At 56.2% G+C, this 23,874-nt stretch overlaps 1 protein-coding gene and 1 long non-coding RNA gene across 2 annotated transcripts in view; one reads left to right on the plus strand and one right to left on the minus strand.

The window, feature by feature from the left end:
• TCERG1L (transcription elongation regulator 1 like) overlaps nucleotides 1–23,874 on the minus strand; it is a 194,164-nt gene that overhangs the window by 133,706 nt on the left and 36,584 nt on the right. Inside the window, exon 4 of the mRNA XM_023241116.2 lies at nucleotides 19,833–20,012. Within this exon, the coding sequence (XP_023096884.2) occupies nucleotides 19,833–20,012 (180 nt within the window). The remainder of the gene's footprint in view (nucleotides 1–19,832; nucleotides 20,013–23,874) is intronic.
• LOC109492792 lies at nucleotides 703–23,608 on the plus strand. Its single transcript, XR_002736994.2, has 3 exons — nucleotides 703–834; nucleotides 22,973–23,115; nucleotides 23,385–23,608. It is a non-coding gene; the product is annotated as an uncharacterized LOC109492792 (long non-coding RNA).

The raw sequence follows: 23,874 nt of genomic DNA on the forward strand, positions 1-23,874 counted from the left end.
AGTCACGGCACCTCTCAGACGAGACGCAAACGGGCAGTTCCGTGCCCCCACAGCACACGCAGCGAATGGCACGTTTCCATCAGCAGCAGCAGCCGACACGGAGGTCCTCAAACCTGCCTTGTGTCGGGCAGACGCAAAGTGTCTTGTGTGTAAATTCATTTCTATTAATTACTGTAAATTAAGTATTTATATACTTAAGTATGATTATGCATGAGCTGTAGCAAATCACATCTGTGCTCTCTTGCTCACCGTTGTCGAATTTTGCAACACGTGCACATAAATCAGCGTCATCTGACCTCATTCTCCTCCTGCCTGGGGACTCACTCCCTTAAACGACCTCAAGGGCCCACAGAACCCCCCTGGACGAGCCCCTGGGGCACAGACCCAAGCCTGTCACCTGAGGACAGGCAGGACTAAAACGTCATGTCACAAAGGACTGTTAGCACGGGTCATCTGTGACACCCTCTCCCCACAGCGCATCCTTGGTCCACCCATGTCTGTCCCCTTACTGTTTTCCAGACCCGCAGATCCACTTCTCACAGCCATTTCCCCCCGTCCCCCACCCCTACCCCATGCCCAGCATCACCGAGGTCACCCGGGCCCCTGTGTGACACCCACGCGCACACACCCTCATGCCTGCACACGCACCCTACAGCTCACACTTACTGGCACCCACATCCTGGCACGTATTTGCACACACACGTGAATCCAGGGTCCACAGCCTCAGCAGCATGCCCGCTCTGGGGTCCAGCAGCCGGATCGCTCTCCAGAAAGTGCCACAGGAAGCAGACGTCATCCTGACCTGGCAAGCACTTTGGGGTGTCACCCGCAGCCGTGAGTGGGGAGGACCGTCCGTGGGAGGAGCCTGGGAGACAGAGCTCACGTGTCAATGAGGGCTGGGGGCCAGGGAGCCCTCGCTCTGGGCTGAGGACCCCTGACTCGGTGGGTGGGGACCTCATTCTGGCTCGAGCTTTTCCCGACTGAGGAGTTTGCTACATGGGAGCAGCGTGAGCTGACAAGCGTCCCCGCCGGGGCCTCAGCTCCGCTCAGGCAGTGCCCGGCCCAGCAGTGAGGGCAGGACCCTAACACAGAGCACAGGGCAGCTCTTCGGGCTGGAGGGACATAAACAGCCACCGTGACAAACACAGGCCCTGCTCTCAAGGCAAAGCAGGGGCTCCCGGCGTCCACTCCTTCCGGGAGACATCAAAGGCCTCCCGGAGGTTTTCGCCGGGACGGCCCTGCTGCAAACAGAACCAGAACACCCCTCACCTTCCCGTGTCATCGCCGCAAGAAAAAGATTTACAAAATGATCCGACACACACGAGCCAAATAATGCAAATAGTTGTATACGCGCTTGGGAAATTAATGAAATCACTTTCAAAGTCACAGATGTACCAGTTACTAACGTGTCTGAGGACGTGCGCGTGATCACACCGGGTACCAGATTCGCTTTCCGCGGGTCCCCCTCCACGACCATCCCGGCTTCACCTTGTACCAGGCCATGACTCGTGCCCCGAGGGCCTGGAGAGGAAGGGCCGCCCAGGATCCCCTCCCCGTGTTAACTGCACAAGAACCCACACCTCAAAACCTGGCCTCCTCACCCAGACCCAGCACCTTCTCTTCCTGACCCCAGCCTCAGGGCTGCAGGGGCGTGCGCTGCCTTTGAGTCCTCTCTCCTGCCCTCCTCCGTTCCCCATCCCCCCAGGCCCACGGGCCCTCGCCTGTGTCCCATCCCCCACCCCCACGGGCCCTCGCCTGTACCCCATCCCCCATCCCAACTGCCTGATCCTGGGGAAAAGGCTGGAACCTCAAGACGACCAGGCCAATGCAGCAGGGCAGCGGAGGGACTGAGACCTGAGACCTTCCCTTGCAGGACCCGCGGACCCTGGGCTTCTGCTACGATGACGGCCACAGTCATGCAAATTTGCAAAGCTACCAGGAAAGAGCTAAAAATTACTTGGAAACATTCACATAGAAAATTACTGAAATTAGTCGCTTTGACAGAGTGCTCCTGCACTCTCCCCAGGAGGGGTGTTTAACTGCTGGGCTCTGAAGCGGTTTTCACCCCAGAGAGATCCCGGCACAGGGCCGCGCAGGGCCGTGAACCGCCCCCCTGCAGAGCTGCCCGTGGGGGCTGCCTAGTAAACGAGCCCCTGCACTGTTTGCTCTCCCATAAAGGGTTCATCAAGACACGGTTCACGTACCCTAAAACTCGCCCACTTGAGTTGGACAAGTGGGTGGTCCTTACTAGATTCATGGAGTTGTTGAAACCACCAGTTTCAATCAGTTTCAGAATGCTGTCACCCTCGTACCCATTCGCAATCACTTCCCGCTTCCACACACCCTCCCCACCGTCCCTCTACCCTACAGGACCTGTAATATTCTCCTTTCTGTCACTGGATTTCATGGTGGTTTGGGTTTGCATTTCCTGATGACTTAATGGTACCGAGCATCTCCTCATGTGCTCACTGGCCATCCATATGTCTTTTTCTTCGGAGAAACGTCTACTCAGACCCTCTGCTCATTTAGTCACTGGCTTCTTCATCTTGCATGTATACTTTCACAAGTAAGTGAATCTTCAACAAACTTGATAATTCTACAGCGCATGGAAAGGGACAGTTATATACGCAGAATCAATGCAGACTGGATGGTTTGTGCACATGCTGTCAGACCACAGGTTTCTTAGCACAGTCTCCAGATCCCCTCCAGGAGCGAGGGCACAACCTCAACGGCCATGAAACTCTAACACAAGGACGCCGTAAGCCTCCTGCCACCTGTCCCTTCAGCCACTGCCCATAACCTATCTTCCGTGTTTTATACCATACTCTTTCCATTTTCCCCCAGATGCTGCGTTGAGAAGAATGAGTACAATAAAAATGTGAGCTTGTTTGATAACATTACAAGGACATTTGGGCCCCGTCTGGGATCAGTTCAGTGCGAGGTGGTTATTAAGTATGCAACGGGGAACGTCACGTAGACATTTGGATGCACAAGTCGGGAAGTGGGGAATGGTCCAGCGTCCCAGGACAGAAATTTGGGGCAACAATGCAGACGTGGTAATTTAGCCCCGAAGCTGAATAATTTTATTGGAAGTTGCACCAGCGCAGGTGCTTGTGTTGGAGAAGCCAAGTACGGGTCTAGAAGGTAGGAAACGATGACCCAGCTGGGGGAGCTTGGCATTTAAGGGTGGTCAGTTGACAGGAGTAACACCAGGTATGGAGGAAGGGCATCCGGGAAGGTGGGATTAGCCCTGCACGCGGGACGGCCTGGGGGCACGCTGGCAGAGCCATTTCAAGGAGAAAGTGATTAACTCTGCAAATGTAGATACCAAGCCAATAGCAGTAGGACTAAGTATTCACCACACCACTGAGATTTTGGAAAATCCGGGTCTTGGTTACCTAATACAAGCAATTTCAGTGGAACCAATGTCTGCTTGGATTACGTTCAAAAGAAAATCCGAGTTGGGGCACCTGGGTGGCTCAGTCAGTTGAGCGTCCGACATCAGCTCAGGTCATGATCTCATGGTTCCTGAGTTCAAGCCCCGCATCAGGCTCTGTGCTGACAGCCTGGAGCCTGGAGCCTGCTCAGGATTCTGTGTCTCCCTCTCTCTCTCTCTGTGCCTCCCTCGCTTGTGCTCTCTCTCAAAAGTAAATAAACACTAAAAAAAAAAATAAAAAATAAAATAAAATCAGAGAGAAAGAAGCTGAAACCAGCACGCATATGCCACATATTTGGAGGAATGTTGTTTAAGACGAGAGGGAAGCAGGCTGATGCTACAGGAATTCGGGGTCCCGGGGTCTGCCTTCCCACGTCCACGCAGCCCAGGCGCCCTGATGGATGGATGGCGCTCCCACAGGGTCCTGACGCTCAGGAAGATCACCGATGCCACTCTGGACTCCGTCTCCTGCACAAGCATCCCGCCGACCAGCCTGCTGAGTGAACCCCTCAGTCGGCGCAAAGTCGGGCCCCTGCCCACCCCCACCACCTACTTGACCCAAGCCTCCAGCATGTTATTCAAGTCATTATCACAGCTGTTTGTCCAAAGTCACATAAGTAACTTAATGACAACTCCACGGGACCAGTTAATTACTGCGAAGAACTGACAGGGCTGGGGCAAGAACGTTAAGTCGCGGACACACTCAGAGGGGCTGCACCTGGCGGCCATGGCCGTGTCCGCCCCGACCTCGGAGGCCGTCTGGCTCCTGCGTCTTGCTCCCCTGGATGCATGGACCCTGCTTTGTGGACTCGTGGCCCCTTGGAGGCAGGGAGCCCCCTCAGGGTTGCCCTTACCCTGGCGTCCCTCTTCACCACTGAGCAAAGCAATGTCAGGGAGAGGAGTGCTGTGACCAAGCTCGCAGAGCCCTTGAGACTCGGACCCCCGAGTCCCTTTTGTGCCATTAGCCTTAGCATCACTAAGCTCTTCGGGCCAGGGGCCGAGCCTGGTTCCTGACCCGCCGTGGGCTAGTACCTAGCCCTGCTCTCCACGGTGATTATGCCCACAGGCTGCCCCGTCATTCAACGGACACTCACCGAATACCCATCATGGGCCGGATGGTTCCATGGGCTGAGCCCGCTGTGAAGTTGTAACACCCTCCACCCTGCACCCCATTTCTCTGTGTAGCCATCATCTACAAGTCCACTCTGGCCCTGTGTCATCTGGGCCAGTGTCACTGCCCACTCGTTCAAGAACAGTGGTCCCAAGGACAAAAGAAGCCTGGGGAGAGCCCTGAAGAATGGTCTAGAGTTGGAGGGCCCCCACCAACATCTCAACTCCTCGCGAACTAAGGGGATTCCTTTTACAAAAACCACCATTTCAGGCGCCACCCAGGCCCGGGCCCTGCCCCTGGCCAGAAAGGTCATAGTTCCAAGATGGCAGAAAGGTCTCTGTGTCTCCAGCTTGGAACCCTTACTAATTATGCCCTCTAGAAACACCAGGCTTTATCCAAGCTTCATGTCACCGCCCTACCTTGTTCCCAGGGCACACACGTTCCCCTGGGCCACCGGCCACACCTGCTGTGCCACCATATTCCCTGAGGGCGCAGCTCCCCCACACAGGCCGATGGCCGCTGCCTGCTCCCGCTAAGTCTCTCTCGGCCCTGGGCCTGTCGGGCTGAGGGTGGTCTCGGCCCAGGTGCAGGCCTGGAAGGAATGCCATGAAACTGGAGATGCCAGAACTGCCCTTGGACCAAACGCAGGCGAGAGTCAATGGAAGGGAGCCTAGCGCCTTGGAGCCTTGAGGGGAACGCCCTGAAGAAGATGCTGGAACGTCCGCCCGAGTCCCCAGCAAGCCTGAGCCCCCGCGGCCGAGAGGAATTATACCCCACGGAGACGCCTCTGCACCCTGATACTCTCCCCCTACGGTGCTCGCACCACACCTGCATCCAGAGTCTGCTTCCGGGAGCACCGTCTGCTCTGGGCCGGCCCTCAGCGGGACTGGCTGGTGCGGAGAGGGGCCGGGTCCCGGTCTGCGAGGCAACTCCCCTGACTTAGGGCACCCGACTTAGCGTCCTCCTGGGGGAAGACATCTCCTCTCTTTGCTCACAACTGCACACGTGGAGCCTAGCCTCGCACTGGGAATACAGCAGGTGCCCAGAACTGGGGCGGGGGGTTTATTGAGCAGGGAACAGAGCAGGTAATTCATTCAAGAAAGTGGAGATTTCCTGTCTACACCGTGCTGCTGAGGAACCACCTCCTCCGGCTGTCCCTGCCGACCCAGCAGGTGCCACTTCCAGCTTCTAAAGAAAACGGGGCCAACGGAGCCTCCTGCTCACACGGTGCTTGAACCTGTGAGACCCCGACAGCGGCCTCCACCTGGCTGGCTACAGTCTAGTGTCTGCGAGCTCCTGGACAAGAATCGTCCTTTCCAGGGAAGGGAAAAACACACACACACACACACACACACACACACACACACACACACACACACACACACACACACACTGGGTCCTTTCCAGCAACGAAACATGGGTACTACTGTAGTTTCAGTTCTTTTTTAATTTTGATTTTAGAGACAGAAAGTGTGAGCAGGGGTGGGGCAGAGGGAGAGAGAGAGAACCCCAAGCAGTCTCTGTGCTCAGTGCAGAGCCTGACATAGGGCTCGATCCCATGACCCATGGATCGTGACCTGAGCTGGACTCAAGATTCGGACGCTCAAAGACGCCCCCCGGGCACCCCTCGAATTTCAGTCCTTGAAAAGCCTCAGATGGAACTTTTGGTCCCCCCGTATAAATTACCAAACCGTCTATGTCTCTACTGGAAACCGCAGAGCACTGCTTCACGCGGGCACGCTGGCCACCGTGGCTGCGGGGCTGGTGCACGCTGGGGGTGGGTTCAGAGAAGGCCACACAGGCCGCGTCCTCCTGCCCTTCCAGACCATCGCAGGACACCAGCTGTGTGCCCGGCACATGAGCGCCTGGGGACAGAAGGCGGTACTCCGCCCTCGCTTGCGGGATGGTTCAGACACTGGTCTTCGCCCCGTGAAGACGGCTGTGCACCTGCCCAAATGCCCACGTGAACGCCGCACCCAGACCTGCTCCTGGGCCGGCAGAGCCTCCAGGAGAGGACAGGGCAGAGTGGCTCTACTATGTGCTTAACCATGAGGGCGAGCGGACCAGAGCAGGGCCCCCGCTGAGTCCACTGAGGACACATCCTGCCTGCATGCCCGACGGGAAGCCGGTGGAGACCGCGTGGCCCCCGAACGACCCTCTTAGAGACAGTCCAGCTAAAGCCACCGACCCGGCGGCTGCACCGAGCATGATCGTGAGGACGTGGAGGGGAGCGGTGAGTGCTGAGAAGTGGGTGCACCTTTGCACACACAGGCTAATCCCGCTTTGTCCCGCACTGCCTGCATGGAAAACAGATGTGTCAACGGTTCTCAGAGGCCGAGGGATTATGGGCAATTTTAATTTTCTCATTTATGCTTCTTGACTATTTTCTAAGTGTTCTAAGTGAGCATTAACCACTTTAATAATTGGGGAAATCTATGAAGGATATAATGAAAAGGACAACAGCCACAAAAAGATGCCTTCGGTTTCCCAGCAGCTAGACCGGAGGCCACTGTCACCAGGGCTCTGTCACAGCTATAAAGGGATGGACCAGCTGTTCTGACCCTGTGGGCGCATTTCTTGCTGTAACTGGAGTCAGAGGCGGGGCTGGGAGTGGTTGGGCCAAGGGAAAGGGGAGAAGGAGCTCGGCGGGGCGGGGGGAGAATTGAAATGTGAGGGACCCCCGCCCGGGGTGATTGGGACGTGCCCTGCACACCGCCGCCCTGGGGGCTGAGTCCCGTGCCCCTAACGCTGGGCTGTGTGCAGGAGACACAGAGGGACACGCCCTCAGAGCCCCCCTCTGACCCAGGGTTTGAGAGTCCGTGGACCGCACGGTGACGTGCCACATACTCCTTACAACTACTGACAGAGAGGATTCCCACAAGTTGTCGGCCCCCAGCATTAACCCCGGCCCAGTTTGCCCACAAGAGGTGGCAATCTTTTCATTCCACGGCTCCTCTGGGCAGTGGGAAGTGACCGCACCCCGCAGCCCACCAGGACCAGGCCTGGTGCTTAGGGACCATGGCACTGAGGCTCCTCGTGGCATGAGCCCACAGTCACGGACTCGGCATGGACTTGGCCTGCTGGGGGGCTGGATTTCGCGCCCTGGAATCTCTTCTACTTTCCCAGGTCCTATTGAGACCCCACTCCCCACGCCCCGTCTCTGAGGGGCCCAGGCTCCACCCCTTTGAATGCTCACAACAGGCCTCTGGTGGCCCGTAGGTCCTTCCAACATCTGCTTGGTCCTTCCAACATCCCGGCAAGGGAGGGGGGTGCTGTTCTGCTCCCCCGATTCCCTCCCCACCGCCACAGTCTCACGCACACAACCTGCCTCTCTCTCCTCCCCATCCTCCCACCAAATCGTGTGAGGAAACTTTGGGTGGGTCTGTGTGAAGCAGGAGAGAGAGAAAGCGAAGGAGAAAGTGTCCCTGTCTTCACAGGCTCAGCCGGGGACAGCGGGTGGTGGCCACAGGCACGTCCACCCCGGAGGCAGACAGCAGACTGGCTGGGGCTCCCAGAAAGGCGAGGCTGATCATTCTACAGCAAAGCCTGTCTTATTAAAGTGAATTCTATGCAGGCACAACAGAAATTTAAAAATCATGAGAGACACAGAGAGAGCGAGCGAGCGAGCGAGAGAGGAAGGGAGAGAGGGAGAGAGAGACAGAAAGCCTGGGAATGCCTTATATCAGTAAATTTAAAAGTTTAGAAGAAATGATCAAATTCCAGGAAAGAAACATATTCCAAAACTGACTCCAGAAAACAAAGAAAACTTAGTCACGCGGTTAGAAAAAAATATCAAATTATTACTTAAAACTCTTCCAATAAAGAAAAATCAGAGGATGAAATAGACTCATAGGAGAATTCTGTCACCCTTCAAGACACCAACCATTCCAGGGGCACCTGGGGGCTCAGTCGGTTGAGCATCCCACTTTGGCTCAGGTCATGATCTCATGGTCTGTGGGTTCGAGCCCCACTTCGGGCTCTGTGCTGACAGCTCAGAGCCTAGAGCTGCTTAGGATTCTGTGTCTCCCTCTCTTGCTCTCTGCCCCTTCCCCGCTTACACTCCGTCTCTGTGTCTCTCTCAAAAATAAAAGACATTAAAAAAAAAGAAAGAAACCAATTACTTCCATCCTACATAAATTCTTCCAGAATGAAGAGAGAGAGAGAGAGAGAGAGAGAGAGAGAGAGAGAGAGAGCGAGCTTACTTACTCTCCGAGGCCAGGATGAGCCGGTCTCAAAGGGTCACACACTGACTACAATCACATGGAACCCATCACCACAGCTCAGAGGCCGCCCAGGGATAGGCGGGGCAGCAGTGGAAGGGGCTGATAACGAGCTCAGGGGTTTCCGGGGGTGCAGACGTTCTGGAACCAGACGGCGGTGTTGGGGACCCAGCACGCGACCCATAAAGGACACCGAGGCGCACACTGCAAAGTGGCTGATGGTTAATTTCACGTGTGAAAATTCAATTAAACTGCACATCAGCCTCACTCATAAAGGAAGACAGACTTTCGGAAGTTGTCCGTGGGAGATGTTTCTGAGCAAGGACCCGGAGGTCTTCAAACCAGCACGAAGGAGCAGGGCTCCCAGGCCAGGGGCCGGGACGGCAGGAGCCCCCTCCTGCCCAAGGGGACGGCGGGGCCGCCCAGGTGCAGCAGACCAGGGAGGGACCTGACGTGTGTCCTGTGGGCGCCACCAGCTGACCTGACCGGGGAAGAGAGCAGAAAGCTCTCTGGGCTGGGCTGCGTGGGGAGGGCTGGCTGACGGTCCAGACCCTTTGTCAGCCTCTTCTACAAGATGAGGGGCTGCTCCTCCCGGCTCCACACCCACGCCCTCCCTTCACCCCTTGAGGGGGGAGGGCCTCCCCACCACAGGTAGCAAATGGTGACGCCGGGCAGCTTCCCGGCCGGTACAAAGGTCAGTCCCCGAGAGTGGGTTACACGGTCCTTCTCAGGCTCCGTGCCTGGAACTCTTTCTTATGTTGGATGGCACAGGAGATCTGCCAATTTCTGTGCAGCACAGAGCAAACGAGATGGCTTCTGAAGACCACTGAGTGGCTGGCGAAGGAATCAGGAGCACATTCCCTGAGTAAAGCCGTGCGGGTGCCACGGGCTCAGGGATCTGAGCAGACCGGAGACGTCGATGACGCCTTTAGGGGGAAATGCAACATAATGACCGGGCTGTTTCCTTCTCGGGGCAAGATTGTATTCCCAGGACGGATAACGGGAAAGGACCACGGTCTGTGCGTGTTGCACAAGCAGGGAAGGGGCTATTTTATGAAGCGGTATAATCTTAACAATCCCGCCTAACTTGACCAGTGGAAGTCGCTGCGTCTCCTCCGGCTGCCGAGTCTCCTGCCTGGAAAAGACACAGAGCCGCTGCCGTGAGTGTGCACATGAGCCATCTGAGCCCGAGCGGGTGTGCAGGCAGCACCGGGGGAGTCCAGGTCTGGACTTGTGAGCCATTCGCTACCAGGTAAGGGACGGGAGAGGCAGGCACAGGATAAGAGTACGGGGCCTGGAAACGGTCTGGCAGCAGACAGGGCTCAAGGCAGGTGCCGCGGACGAGGTCGGCACTCCCCTGGACTTCCAGAAATGGGCTGGGGTGTGGATGGAGGGAGAGGAAAGGCCACAGAAAAGCAGGTGGGAAGCACAGCACTTAGACGTCAGGCTGCGGTTCTAACCCTGCGTGCCTGCTCTTCTCCGAGGGTCCCCCGTTGCCACAAAGGTGGTCCTGCAGCCCGTCCCTAGATGGGCCCCACTGCACGGGGGGGGACACGGTGTCAGGAGGGCCTGGGACCCACATGGCTGCCAGCCCTTCCCCGCCGCCAGCTGGAGTGACAGACATCAGGGAAAGGACGAGGGTCCTGCCCGTGGGCGTCTGCCCGAGGGGAGGGGTGAGCCCCCAGCAGCTAGAGTGACGGTCTCAGCAGATAGGGTCCCAGCAGAGCGCGGCGCACGGCTCAGGGTGTCAGTCTGCTCTCTTCCCCCTCTGTCTCCCCTCTGGGTTCAGGCGAGACGGGCTAAGGATTGAGCACCAAGCTGCACTTTGCTTCCCGGGGCACCCTGCCGGCCCACATGGCCTCGGGGAGAGCCACCGCCTTCTGTGTGTCAATCTCATGACCGATGGCCCACAGGGGTCCCCGATCAACTAGTTCACTGGGTGACAACGTCGACTAGCACGTTACTCCCTCTGGATGGGTCTGCTGCAAAGCCCGCAGCGCCCGGCCGGATGTTCGGTGCAGCGACAATCCACTGGGGTCGGGAGGGACCGCACCGGGGGAGGAGGCTGCGGTCCGGCACTTCCTGACAGGCTGTTTGTGCGGCGGGTATGTGCCCGCAAGAACCTTTAAACCGTCATGCTGGCCCCTGAGGAACGCTCAGCACACAGAGGGTGGCTGGCCGCCGTGGGCGCACCCGCGAATGGCAGGACGGCCGACAGCCGAGTCCTGGGAACCGGGAACCAGGGAGACCACACTGGGCGGGGAACGGGGTCTTGGGTCAGTCATGACCCAGTCCGAGCACTGCTTGTCCTCCCACTGCTTTGGGAGGAGGGAGGAAATCGAAGCAGGGCTCGCTCACGATCGCTCGGTGATGGGACCCCCGCCGCACCCCCCCCACCCCGAGAGGGAGACTGCAAGGCCACTGGCCGACTTCCTGGGGGTAAGTAGCTCACACTCCCCATCGCCAGCCTTTATAGAACTTCAAGTACTGTCGGGGTGTCTCGACAGCACGCGTCCTTCCTGGCTTAGCAGTTTCCCAGGAGCACACTTCTCTCAGGACCTAGGACCATGCTGAGCCTGCAGACCGCCCGCCCTATGCTGGGGGACAGCGTGAGCTGGCCCTACACTAGGAGTCAGTGCGAGCCCGGCCCTGCTCTGGGGGTCAGCGTGAGCCCAGCCCTGCACCGGGGGTCAACGCGAGCCCGGCCCTGCGCTGGGGGACGGCGTGAGGACCACATCCCAGCTACTCCTGCCGTGGAGGGTGGAGGACTGGCCAGAGTTCTCCAGTTCATTACGTCAGCGGGCTGACACTCAGCAGGGGCACGTCCCGGAGCCCCGCTCACCATTATCGCGCATCCTTCAGGGCCGGGGATCCCAGCACAACGTGGACAGCATCTTCACCGCCACAGGGCTCTCCCAGCGTCTACACAGACAGCCTGTGCCCTGGCCCCCAAGTCCAATGCCGTGGGTCAGCCTGTCCACACTGACGGCAAACTTTGACTCTTCTATCCCACCCTCCCCACACCTGCCCTTCCTGCCTCCCCCCCCAGGATGACCCAGCCCTTCCTCCCTCTGCCGCTCCCGTGACCGCAGTCCCACTCAGGCCAGCCCGGGTCTCCACCACCCCTCTGCTCTCTCCAGATCCCACCCAAGCTCTGCCAGGCCGCCTCCCAGGCCAGGAGAAGGCACGCACCTTGCGACAGCTGTTTTCCCACACTCGGAGGACTTCCTTCCTCCTTCCTTTCGCCTCAGTTTCTACTGTGTTCCAGATGGCTCAGGTTGCCAGAAATCCGGCTGCTGGAACGGCTACTATCAGGGTTTAATCAGGGGACGTGCGGATACTATGTGGTCACAAATGTGACTTACAATGAAAGTCATAAGAGTGAGACGTTTCGTCTCATCCTCCTCAATGCTGTTCTCCTGGGACTTTCCAAATCCCTGAAATAATTATACTTGGTGCCTATACATTTCATGCAGAGTGTCTGTGTGGCCCTGGTATTATTTCCTCACCAAGTGGGTCTGTTTGAGAGTCGAGAGCAAAGCAGCTCAGCCCAGAGACCCTTGTGGGTGGGTCCCTGGACCGGCCGCCTCCGAGGGCACGTCAGGGCACGATGCCCCTTCCCGAGCCCTCGAGCGGGCACCGCCCCCTGCCTCGGGTGGCCACTGGCCACGGCCACGGATGCTACTTCCACGGTGCCGCTCTCCCAGATGCGATGGAAGGCCCTGGAAGGAACCCGACGCGAAGACAACACGCTGGCTTGTGGCCACAGCCACCAGGCCTCCTTGGAGGAGGTTTTCCATTAAAGCAACAGCCGACACGTGGCTGTCGTCTCACTCCTCTGGCTCAGACCAGCCCATTTTCCCACAGTCCCTCCAGGGTCCCCTGTAAAGACAGAGCCCTTGGAAGATCACCAGGCCCACCAGAGGGTCTGTACCACGTACACCGCTGTGTGTGAGTGTGGCTTGGCCACCGTCCTCTGCCCGGTCTGGAGCCTGCCGGTGAAGGCCCCCGTGCAGACGGGGCTGGCCACAGGGCTGGATCCGGTTGACAGCCCCACCGCCGGAGTCCTGGTCACCGACTTTTAGCATAAAATGGCTCGATGGATCACAGGGTGTGAATGTGGCTGCCGGGAAGGTGGGACTGATGGCTCCGGGACGGGCTGGGAGCTTGCTGCCCTGCCCTTCCCAGCACCGGGACGTAGGTGAGGCGGCCTTCACCAGCCCCCCACGCTGCCTCCCAGCTGTAAGGATCAGGATGGGTTGCATGGGGTCCAGGAGCCTTTTCAGGGTGAAAGTCTGGGGTTTCAGGAAACTCAGATCTGACAAGAATGTAGCGACTGAGGCACGGCCTCTGCTTTGAAGTCCTTCACCACTAATGCTGAGCTGATGAGCGATGTAAGGAGCACTTCTCTGGCCCAAACAGTGCTGAGAAAGCCCGCGGCGTGGAGAAGTCTCCCCGTGTCACGACCCTGCGGGTGAGGCCTGGGTCGGGCGGGGTGGGGCACGGGGTGAACCCCGTCAGAGCGGACTGTCACCTCTCCAGAACAACACGCTGTTACTGGGTGTACCGCGTGCAGCAAAGACGGAGACAGCTCCGCCCTGAGCACTGGCCTTGGTTCTAGACTCACAGTGAATAATTCACGCAAAGCCCCTGCCCTCTGACACTCAGGGTTGGAGGGTGGAGAGAAAACAAGCCAGAAACAGACATTACAGATAATTCTGGATGATGAGAAATGCTACAAACACTGCAGAATGGGGTACCGGGGGTCTCAGACCTGAGGCCTGAATGACAGAGGAACAACCAGCCATGTGTAGAAGACATTGAAGGCAGAGGGAGTGGCCAGTGCAAAAGCCCTGAGGCAGGGCCGGAAAATGGGGACTGGCACAAGTGGCAGCCAAAGCACAGGCCAGGATCACAAAGGGTGGGTTCCAGAGACTCCGGACAGCCGTCTGGAGTTTGCTCCAAGCTCCTGGGAGTCTCAGGCAGGGGAGGCTTGGTCTGGCACATATTTCTGAGAAGCCACCTGAGGCTCCCGCGTGGAAAACAGCTTATGCCAAAGGGCGCGTTGGGAGCAGAGACTGTGTGAAGCAGCCACAGTCTGAAGGTGGCGCTGGCCCAAACGCAGAAGGCGGACTTGGGCGCGGGCTTCAGGAGGGGCAACGGCGGATGGGCTGGACGTGAGGGGTCAGGCAAAGGGAGGAGCCAAGGGCGCCCTTCAGTCGGGCAGACTGGCGGGTCCCCTGGAAGAAGCAGGCTTAACCAGAACCCAGCAGGAGGAACACATTCTCGAGTTCGGTTTTGTTTTATGAGCAGGCCCATGGGTCGGGAATCAATACTTCCTTCATAGGAAAATGCAGTTTGAGACATCCATCAGAAAGTGCAGGTGCCCAGTAGGAAAGCAGATCCGTCAACGCTGAGGTCAAGGGAGGAACGGGCCCTGGAGACAAGGCTGAGTGAGTTAGTATCCCCGAGAGGGTTTGGGACGCCAGAGAGGCCGTCTGGCACCCTGCAGAGTCCTGTGCACAGCGCCCCGCCCCCTAGGAACACCAGCAGGGGAGGAAAGTGCTTCCAGAAGGCGGGAGAAGGCCACTGTGCTTGGCATTTCAGAAAACAGCCCGGACGCCCACCAGCACCGGGACACCGGACGCATTACGCGGATTCCCACAAATGACGGAAGGCTTTACCTAAGGGACGCGATTGCATTATGAGCACATGCATCCTGGTATGACTGAAACAAACAAACAAACAACAACAAAACCGTCATTTTGAGCAAAAAAGGCAATCACAGAAGAACGCGTGAATTATGATATCTACGTAAAATTCAAAAAAGCCTAAATTACACGACACACGTTTAGAGATAACACATACACAGGAAGCACGTTTCTAAAAACGTCAAAGCAACGACTGGCACACAGTCCAGAGTACTCGCCCCGGGGCAGTCGGGAGTCGAGGCTCCGGGGCACAGGGGTACGGACACATCTACGTTCTCAGGCTCAGAGGGAGGTATTTGCGGGTGCTACTGTGTCGGCGTTCTTTCCGCGTGGCATAAACACACACGTGCTTTTGTATGTGCGACGGATCTCCAATTTTTCCTTTCAAACCGAGAGTGAACTTGAGCTAATGGAGCTGAAGAGTCGGGCATTTCTCAGGGTGGGTGGCAGGAGGGGACCAGCCCCGGGGCGAAAACAGGCCAGGGGAGGACCTTCTCCAGAGCACACGCACTCGGGAGGACGCTGTTTGAGAGTTAAGGCCGGAGCAGCCTAGCCCAGGGACCCTTGCGGGTGGGTCCCTGGACCGGCCGCCCCCCTCTCTAGGGCACCTCAGGGTTCTAGGTCCCTTCCCGAGCCCTCGAGCAGGTGCCGCCCCCCTGCCTCCGATGGCCACTGGCCACGGATGCTGCTTCAACGGTGCCATTCTCCCAGATGCAGTGGGAAGGCCCAGGAAGGAACTGACGCAAAGGCGACGTGCCCGTGCTACGGTTTGTGGCCACAGCAACCAGGTCCTCCAGACCCCAGGCCCTCCGGGCGTCCGCCGTGGGACGTCCTTTCAGGAAAATCTGCACTTTATGTGTGCAAAGCTCATGTCGCCAACTTGGCCATTTGTAGCTGGACCCTTGACCTGAGTTCACCGTGGATAGCACACTACACACAAAGCCTTTTTGTTTGTTCAAATCCAATACCTTTTCTGCTAAAAGCATCTCGATCCCTGTATCACAAACACGTACGTCTTTCTCACAGAAGCCAATGAGTCCCAGGCACTTTGGGGTGTAAGCAATTTCGTCGTGATGGTATTTCTGTCTCTGAAAGTCTCTAAGATGTTGATAGGTGTCGTGACGTTTTTGATTACAGTGAAGGAGGAAACGATGCCTGGATGAAACAAGAAAAGGCTTCCTCCCCAGTGGCCAGGTCATTGTCATGAACCTATTTTAGCATCTGCACACACCGCTAACGAGGGGAGCCACAGCCCCGTGAAAGGCGGCGTGGCGGCTTTTCCTGGCTTGTCGCAGAGCTCGGGCGGGGCGTTTCTGATAGAAGAAAGAACAGTCACTTCCCAGCTGCTGTGTGGCAGGACAAAATGTGAAATTTAAACCACTAAATAGTTCTGGAAGCAAAAGAACAGGTGGTAAATGGTCTGCAAGGCAGATGGTGCTTTTTAATCGTTGTGTTCGATCGTCATCCGCTCGGCTAGCGACCGTAACTATCACTCATATTTTACCTTTCTCACTCGAATGCTTGCAAAATGGTGGCAAAGGTTTAAAAATAACTACCGTCATTCGTTAAAAAAAAAAAAAAAAAATCAGTTCATTTATTTCCTCAAATAGGGACACCAGTGGAGCCCGGCTGCACCGTGGCCCCACGTGGCCGGAGGACGGAGGCTCCAGGCAGGTTGGGGGGGGGGGTGCCTCATCCTCCCCAGAAACCCCAGGGTCTCCATAAATGGAACACAAGGTACAGTTTCCCCTGCGCTCTAACACATAAAGGCCAGTACGAATGGAGGGAGGCAAGCAGCACTCAGCTGCAAGCCCACAGAGAGGCGACCGAGGACGCCCGCCTCTGCTGGCCCTCCAGCTGCCACACGCCCTCATCCAGGGGCCCCGCGCTGCCAGCATCGGGGACGGGACAGTCACGTCTCCAGGCCGCCTTCCCCGCCCCGTGAGTCACCCGTGACTTGGGAGCACCTGTGTGAGAAGCAGCCGATTGCGTGGCTGACAGAACTGTGGGTATTCAAGGCGCCCACGCGCGGTCCGCAGGATGGTCGCCCACGTCGGGAAGCCGCCAAAGGACGCGGTGCCCAGAGCCACGGGTTCAGCAGACGCAGGCGGGGCCAGGAGAGGGGGACTTACAGGCCAGGGAGGGGGACAGACGAGTGACAGAGGCCGGCGCACGGCCCGGGGGATTCCCGAGGAGTGCGCGGGCCCTGCGAAGAGCCACGGCCAGGACCCACTGAGCCGCGCGAGCAGGCAGCAGTCTGGAGGGAAACAGCCGTTTGTGACTGGGGAGGAACAGCGCGTGGGGCTTTTCAAATACGGTGTCTCCCTCGAAACGTCAAACCACGTCAAAGGCACTTAACCAAGTGCGGCTCTTCTGGCTGATCGTCTTTCCAGCCACCAGCCTGTTTCCTTCAGGCTCCTTCAGTTACTACGTCCCTGACTCTCCCGGGGGAGCCTAGTCACACGCTAGTGCAGGTTTTCACGCTTCGTCAAGTGCGGTCCTAGAATATAATCCAGGGTTTCCCAGCAGAAGCACTACCACCTTGGGCCGGATACTTCCGTATCATGGGGCCGCCCCGGGGGTTGTGGGGTGGGGAGTGTCCCTGGCCTCTGCCCCCAGACCCAGGAGCACCCCCCCCCCCGACTTATAGTGACCAAAATCTGTCAAACCCCATACCGACCTCCAGGTGAGAACGGAAAGCTAACCCCTGTAGGGCCCCTAAGGCTCTCTGGCTTTCACGACCGAGCCAAGAGCATAACTAAAGTAGTCTAGCTCATTTACCGGATGGGAATGCTGTGAATAAAAACAAGGTTATTCATCAGCAGATGAAGGAAAATTCCCACGCTTTTATGAAATCGGCTTCAATATGGAGCACGCTTCACACATAAGTGCATCTGTCTCCGTCTGTGAAATCTGCTTTGCTGGGGTTGCTGCTCTGTCTCCGCCCCGCCGGCCCCACCCGGCCCTGACGGGACACCTCCTCCTCCTCCCCCTGTCCCCGTGCCCCCCACCCCGTCACCTGCGTCAGGGGTGTTGGGAATGTCCCAGCTGGCCGCCTGAGCCTGCACCAAGAACGTCCCTCAACCTCACTGAACCTCACCGTACGGAGTTCCTGACTGTGGTTAAGACGGGTTCTGAGGGACGAACCGCTCAGGTGCCTCTAAGCTGCGTTTCCCAGAAAGCGTTCAGGGAAATTCTGGAAAGGCTTCACCCCAGCTATGGCCAGTGTCGCTCACTGACGTCAAGGGGACACCGCCAGCTCAACACTGCTAGGTGGTGTTGTCTCGCCAGCACCCTGCTTTCCGGGGCGCCCAGGGAGGCCCACGCCCACGCTGGCTCCAGGGAGGTGCACAGAGCTCCACGGTCGCCCAGCGGTGCACAGAGCTGGGCGTCATGCGTCCGGACCAGCCCCTGACTGTATTTCATCCCCCTCCCCCCTTCGCCAGCCCCTCTGCGTCAGCGTGAGGTTTGGGGATCAATGCCACGGGCCGTTTGAGAAGCCATCTCTGGAGTGCCGCCCCTCCTTCCCACTTTCCGACGGTACATGTTGGCAGTTACGTACAAGACAATGTCGCCGCTGGTCTCCTGACTGAATACGCGTTATGGCAAATTTGATTACGGGGCCTTATAAAATGCAAACACAGAAAGACACCTAATTATTATGTCACTTTATAAATCATAGGAGGCATGGAAAGTGAAGCCACCCAGGGGCACGTGGGTTTTGGTTCTGAGATTAATTTTCTCAGAAAATACGAAGTCATCCTTAATGAATGCCAATGGACTGATGGATTTTAACTGAAATCTTGACACAACTGTAAATTATGTTCCACACAAGAGATTATTTATGTGTTTTATTTATTTTCCCCATCACACCCTCAATGCGTGTTCACTAACAGCCTAAAACAAGATTTTGTTCTTGAGAGTACAATGTCCCACCGACCAACTAATTTATCAAGCCGGTAGGGAAATACGGGCTCCAAAGGTCTAGTAAAAAGACGACATTAGACTTATCAAAACCAATGTCAGCAAACCAAACCGGGAAAAGAACGAAACTAGGGGGTTTTCCTGTTTCTACCATGAACTTGGATGCATGTGTGTGTGTGTGTGTCTCACAATCTAGTGATGCTTCCTATTAGCAATAACCTAGCAATTGATGATATTAATGCTAAAATTAGAATTCTAGCAGAGGATTAATATTAGAACACAGAATATTTTTTTAATTTTTTTTAAGAGAAAGAGAGAGCAGAAGCAGAGGAGGGGCAGAGACAAAGAGAGAGAGAGAGAGAGAGAGAGAGAGAGAGAATCCCAAGCAGGCTCCACACTGTCAGCTCAGAGCCTGACACGGGGCTCAAACCCATGAACCGTGAGATCATGACCTGAGCCGAAATCAAGAGTCAGACGCTCAACCGACTGAGCCACCCACGCGCCCCACCATTTTTACCCAGGTCTTATCACATGCGAACCCAACACTGGAGTAGCAGTACCAGCTCTCAAGATTGAGTCCTTCCTAAAAGTCCTTCCGAATCAATGTTGTTCTTGCCACATTTAAGGGAAGGACCTGAGCCCGCGTCCACGGGTGGCTTGGACACACGGCCCGCTGGTCACCGTTAACGGACACACCTACAGCTGTGACCACACACGGACAACGGAGCTGCAGCCAGCCCAGGACCCGGAGCCCTCCGTCTCCCTCCCGAGCCCCTCAACACGCACCTGGGTTCCACCGGGGACGGTGGAGTGCCTACCAGCCCCACGTCCGCTTCGAAGACCTTCCGGAAGAAGCGCGCAGCCACGGTTAAGGAACCCAAGACCCTTCACGGCCACGCACGCCTCACGGTCAGCCCTGCGCCGCGGGGACCGCCCAAGCCCCCCACCCCTGTGCTCGGAACGAGCCCAGCCGGCAGGCCCGGGGGAGGGCGCGGCCAGCACTGCACGTCTGTGTGTCACAGACTCAGGCGCTTAACTAGTTTCCGGCGTGCCGTCGGGCTTCCTCCCGAGCCCCGTGCACCAAAACTGAAAACCTCTGGGGATCCTCACACTGTGAGTCACTACGCTACTCCCCAGAGACCCTTGGTAAAGGGAAGCCTCGTCTGTCCAGACGGAGACTTCGAGCTAGGCTTTACGGCAGAAAAAGCCCCGCTTGGCCTAGCAAGAGCTTCTTCGAAGGAACCAGGGTCCATCTGTGCAATCTGACGACGAGCAGCACCCGTACGACCGCTACCGACTGTCCCTGCCTGGGGGGCCGCGGGCACGGGAGTCCAGGGCTCTGCGGCCGGAGGCAGGCGGCTCCCGCCGGCTCCCCACACCGTGAGCTCTGGACCGGCTCCAGGCGCCGAGCGCCCGTGCTCTGTGCTTACCGGAGAAGGGGGCGGTCCGCAGGGGTATTTTGATGGGGGCCAACGTCAGGAAGTGGCAGGGCTGCGTGCTGGGGGGGGACGGGCCCCCAAGTCCCTCGGGCTCCACAGACAGCACGGCGGCGGCGGCGATGGCAATGGCGGGGCTGCTGCCGACGGGCTTGAGGCTGTCGGGACCACCACCTGCAGAAGAGGGACAGGGAGGTCAGCCTGGAGGTGCCCGGTGGCCACCAGAGATTGGCACCGCCTCCTCGGGCCACACTCGAGCGCCCAGGGAACACGAGCAGCCCGCACCCCGTTCTCAGAAGCCGATACCCCAGAAACACATGGGATGGTTCCCGACCTGTCACAACGTCGACTGGGCACAGAGCACACGCACGCTGCCGTGCGACGTTCAGAGGCACAAAGCCCAGTCACCAGGGGACGTGCGTGCCCTGGAGAGAAGTGGCTTTGCTGCGGTGCACGCGCGTGGCACACACAACCGGGGCTCCTGGCGACAAGGTCACAGTGACTCGGAGCCGCGAGAGGGCCCGGGAGGGGCACAGAAAGGCGGGCGGTGGGCCCGGAGTGGGACGCAGCTGTGGGTCGGCGTGGGGAGGCTCAGCTGCTCCCCGAGGCTGCCACCTGCCCAGCCTCTGTGGCGGAGAAACTCGATACCCCCGTCAGCCTGGATGGCTCCTCGTGAGGGGTCGGGCCCCAAACCTGGAATTCAGGCCGTCTGTTGTCTGTCCTGACGTAACTGGGAAACGGTGACAGTTTGCTTCTGTCTGTGCCTTTCCTGTAAAGTTTTATTTATCATTTATTTATTTATTTTTATTTTTACATTTACATCCAAGTTAGTTAGCATCTAGTGCAATAATGGTTTCAGGAGGAGATTCCAGTGATCCATCCCCTACACACAACACCCAGTGCTCATCACAACAAGTGTCCTCCCTGATGCCCCTTCCCCCACGTAGCCCATCCCCCCCACCCACCACCCTCCAGCAACCCTGTTTGTTCTCTGTATTTAAGAGTCTCTTTGTTTTGTCCCCCTCCCTGTTTTTATGTTATTTTTACTTCCCTTCCCCTATGCTCATCTGTTTTGTTCCTGTAAAGTCTTTTGGTCCCTAAAATAATTGTGGTTTCTAAGAAATATTCTGCAGCTACCAGCTTACATTGATGGTTCCAGTTCTGGAAAGCAGTTTGGAAACATGTTTTTAAAATGTTAATATAGATCACAACTTTTGATCTAATGTTTCCCTTCCTATAATCCGCCCACATGTCCAACGTCTTCAGATAAAGGTTTGTAGTGAGAAATTAGAAATACCAGCAAAGGGCAGGTGGTTGTATAAACAACGGTACATCCACTCAGTGAGACACTGAACGGCCAGTAGAATCACACAAGGAGAAACACTCAGTGCCACAGGGGACGACCCACAACATGCTCAGTAAATAAAGCAAATTACAAAATCATTTCTATTTCTACACCATTCAGTCAACAAATCTATATTTGGTTGACTAGATGCCAAGCATATTCTAGCTCTTAGGGACGGAGCAGTGAACCAAACAGATAGAAGACCTGCCCTCAGGGACCACACCTCCCAGGTAGGGACGATACACGGAATACGTTTTCCTTGTTTATTTGCTTTCTGTTACAGGTTGATGGGCACAATGCCGAAAAGTAAAGCAGGGAGAAAGGATTGGGAATTGGTAGGTGGGTTTCATCTTCACACGGCGTTGTCAGGAAGGTCTGTCCTGGGACGGGAACCCATAGGTGACAGCCTGCAGGAGGCAAGAGGGGACAAGCAGGCCAGGGAGAGGCGAGGATGTGCAAAGGCCCTGAGGCAGGCGCCTAGCCATTGTGTTCCAGAAGCCGCAAGGTGATCAGGCAGGTGCAGCGGAGGGACAGAGATGAGAAAATGTGAGTGGGGGTGGGGCGTGGAGGTCGGAGCGTCAATGACGGGAGGGTATGATGCGGAGTGGAGGGCATGCTCTGACTTCCATTTTAATGCATCGTCCCGGCTGCTTCGTTGGCAACAGACAGAAGAGGGCAAGCTGGGTTCTGGCTGCCCTCTGCCAGGCCCTCCTGAGTCTGTCTTCGTTTCTGTCTTTCCGTATTTTTCACATTCCCTTTGACGGGCATATACAAGTTTTGCAAATTTAATTTTTATAGAGTAGTTTCAAGTTTATGGAAAACTTGAGCAGCAAGTACGGGGAGTTCACACATATCCCACTGCACCCAGCTTCCCTATCACCCCATCTTCTGCTAGCTGCTGCACCTGCTGCCACTGAGGAGCCAACACCGATACACTGTTATGAAGGAAAGCCCCTGGTTTAGAGCAGGGTTCACTGTTTGTGCTGCACACGTGTGAGTCATAATGTCATGTGCTCACCTCCACCCTGTTGCACAGAAGGGTCTCACTGCCAAAAATCCTGTGCTCTGCCTGCTCATCCCTCCTCCCACCCCACCCCTCAAGACCACAGATCATCTTACTGTGTGTACGTTTGCCTTTTCCAGAATGTCTTATATTTGGAACCACACATTATGTAGCCTTTTTAGACTGGCTTTGTCCACGTATCAACGTATCTTTGACGTCTGTCTTTTCATGGCCAAGATAGCTCCTTTCCTCTTATCACTGGACCACATTCCACTGTTTGGAAGGACCACAGGTTACTTATCCATCACCCGCTGAAGGACATCTTGGTGGCTTCCAAGTGTTCACAATTATGAATAAAATAGCTATAAACATGTGTGAGAACGCGAGTTCTCTATTTGGACAAATACCAAGGAGTGCGCCCACTGGACCGTGTGTGGTACGACAACATGTAGCTCTGTAAGAAACCGCCAGACGGTCTCTCAAAGTGGCTGCACCATTTTGCATCTCCAGCAGCAGTGAACGAGAGCTCCTATCGCTGCTCATGCTCACGGGCCTTTGCTGTCCGTGTTCTTCTGGATCTTGGCCGTTCTGACAAGGGTGTCGTGGTATGTCCTCATTGCCATGTATGGAGTTACAGAAAAAAAACAAAAAACCACTGTCCTGAATATATGATCTTACTTGATAATAAAAGCCCATTATAGAAACTTTATAAGGTGGAGTGAATAAGCGTATCAAAATGTCCCCACGGCCTCCCCAGCTGAGCACCGCTGGTCTTCTGTTTTGCAGGAATCAGCAGCTTCCTGGCCACGTGGTCCGGCCACCGTCACAGCGCAAGCACAGCTTTGTCGCGAGCTTTACAAAATGAACACTTCCCCTACCATCAAATGGCTCACCCACGTCCAATTAGTAATCGGGGTCTTGTCTTCCAGGTACTAGACGTGACACTCCAATTTGCCATATTCACTACTATCCCCCGTCCTAACAGACATTGCCTCCTGTAAAGAAACATGACATAAACGATGCTTTGCCAATAAAGTTCATTTCTGCATATATTGTTCTAGGACAGATGTTCAGGGTCAAAACAGTGTATTTTTGGGTGCATGTATCACTTTAATGAGGTAGTCGACTTTTGTGGAAGTCGACACACCGCGGAGGCCTCTGCAAATGTTTCTTATTAATTGTGGCTTCTCTCCCTCAGGATCTATATGTTGAGATGCTCTCACCAGAGGTGTTTAACCACCTATTTGTGCTGCTCAGAGACAGACCTGCCGGTGTAACTCAGCACCAAGTTCCATGGCCTCGGGGACGTGTTGCCTGGCAAATCTAATAAACTCAACCTGTTCTTTACAATGAGGGTGACCTCTTAGCAATAAATGGCAAAGCAACTGCTGATGTTTTCAAAGAAGCAGAGGCTAAACGCAAGAGCGTTTTGTAGATGAAAGTGTGGGGACGTTTATATTATCGTGTGATTTTGTTGTCAGGAATAATACGTCGCTTCCTGATTTCAAGCTATACTATGAAGCCCTACTCACAAAAACAGTATGGTACCGGCATAAAAGCAGACAAATCGGCCAATGGAACAGAACCAAGAGCCCAGAAACAAACCCAAACATAAATGGTCGACTAACATTTCACAAGGGAGCCAAGAACACTCAGTGGAGAAAAGACGGTCTCTTTAGTAAGTGGTG

The sequence above is a fragment of the Felis catus genome, chromosome D2 (genome assembly GCF_018350175.1).
Source record: "Felis catus isolate Fca126 chromosome D2, F.catus_Fca126_mat1.0, whole genome shotgun sequence".
Lineage (NCBI taxonomy): Eukaryota > Metazoa > Chordata > Mammalia > Carnivora > Felidae > Felis > Felis catus.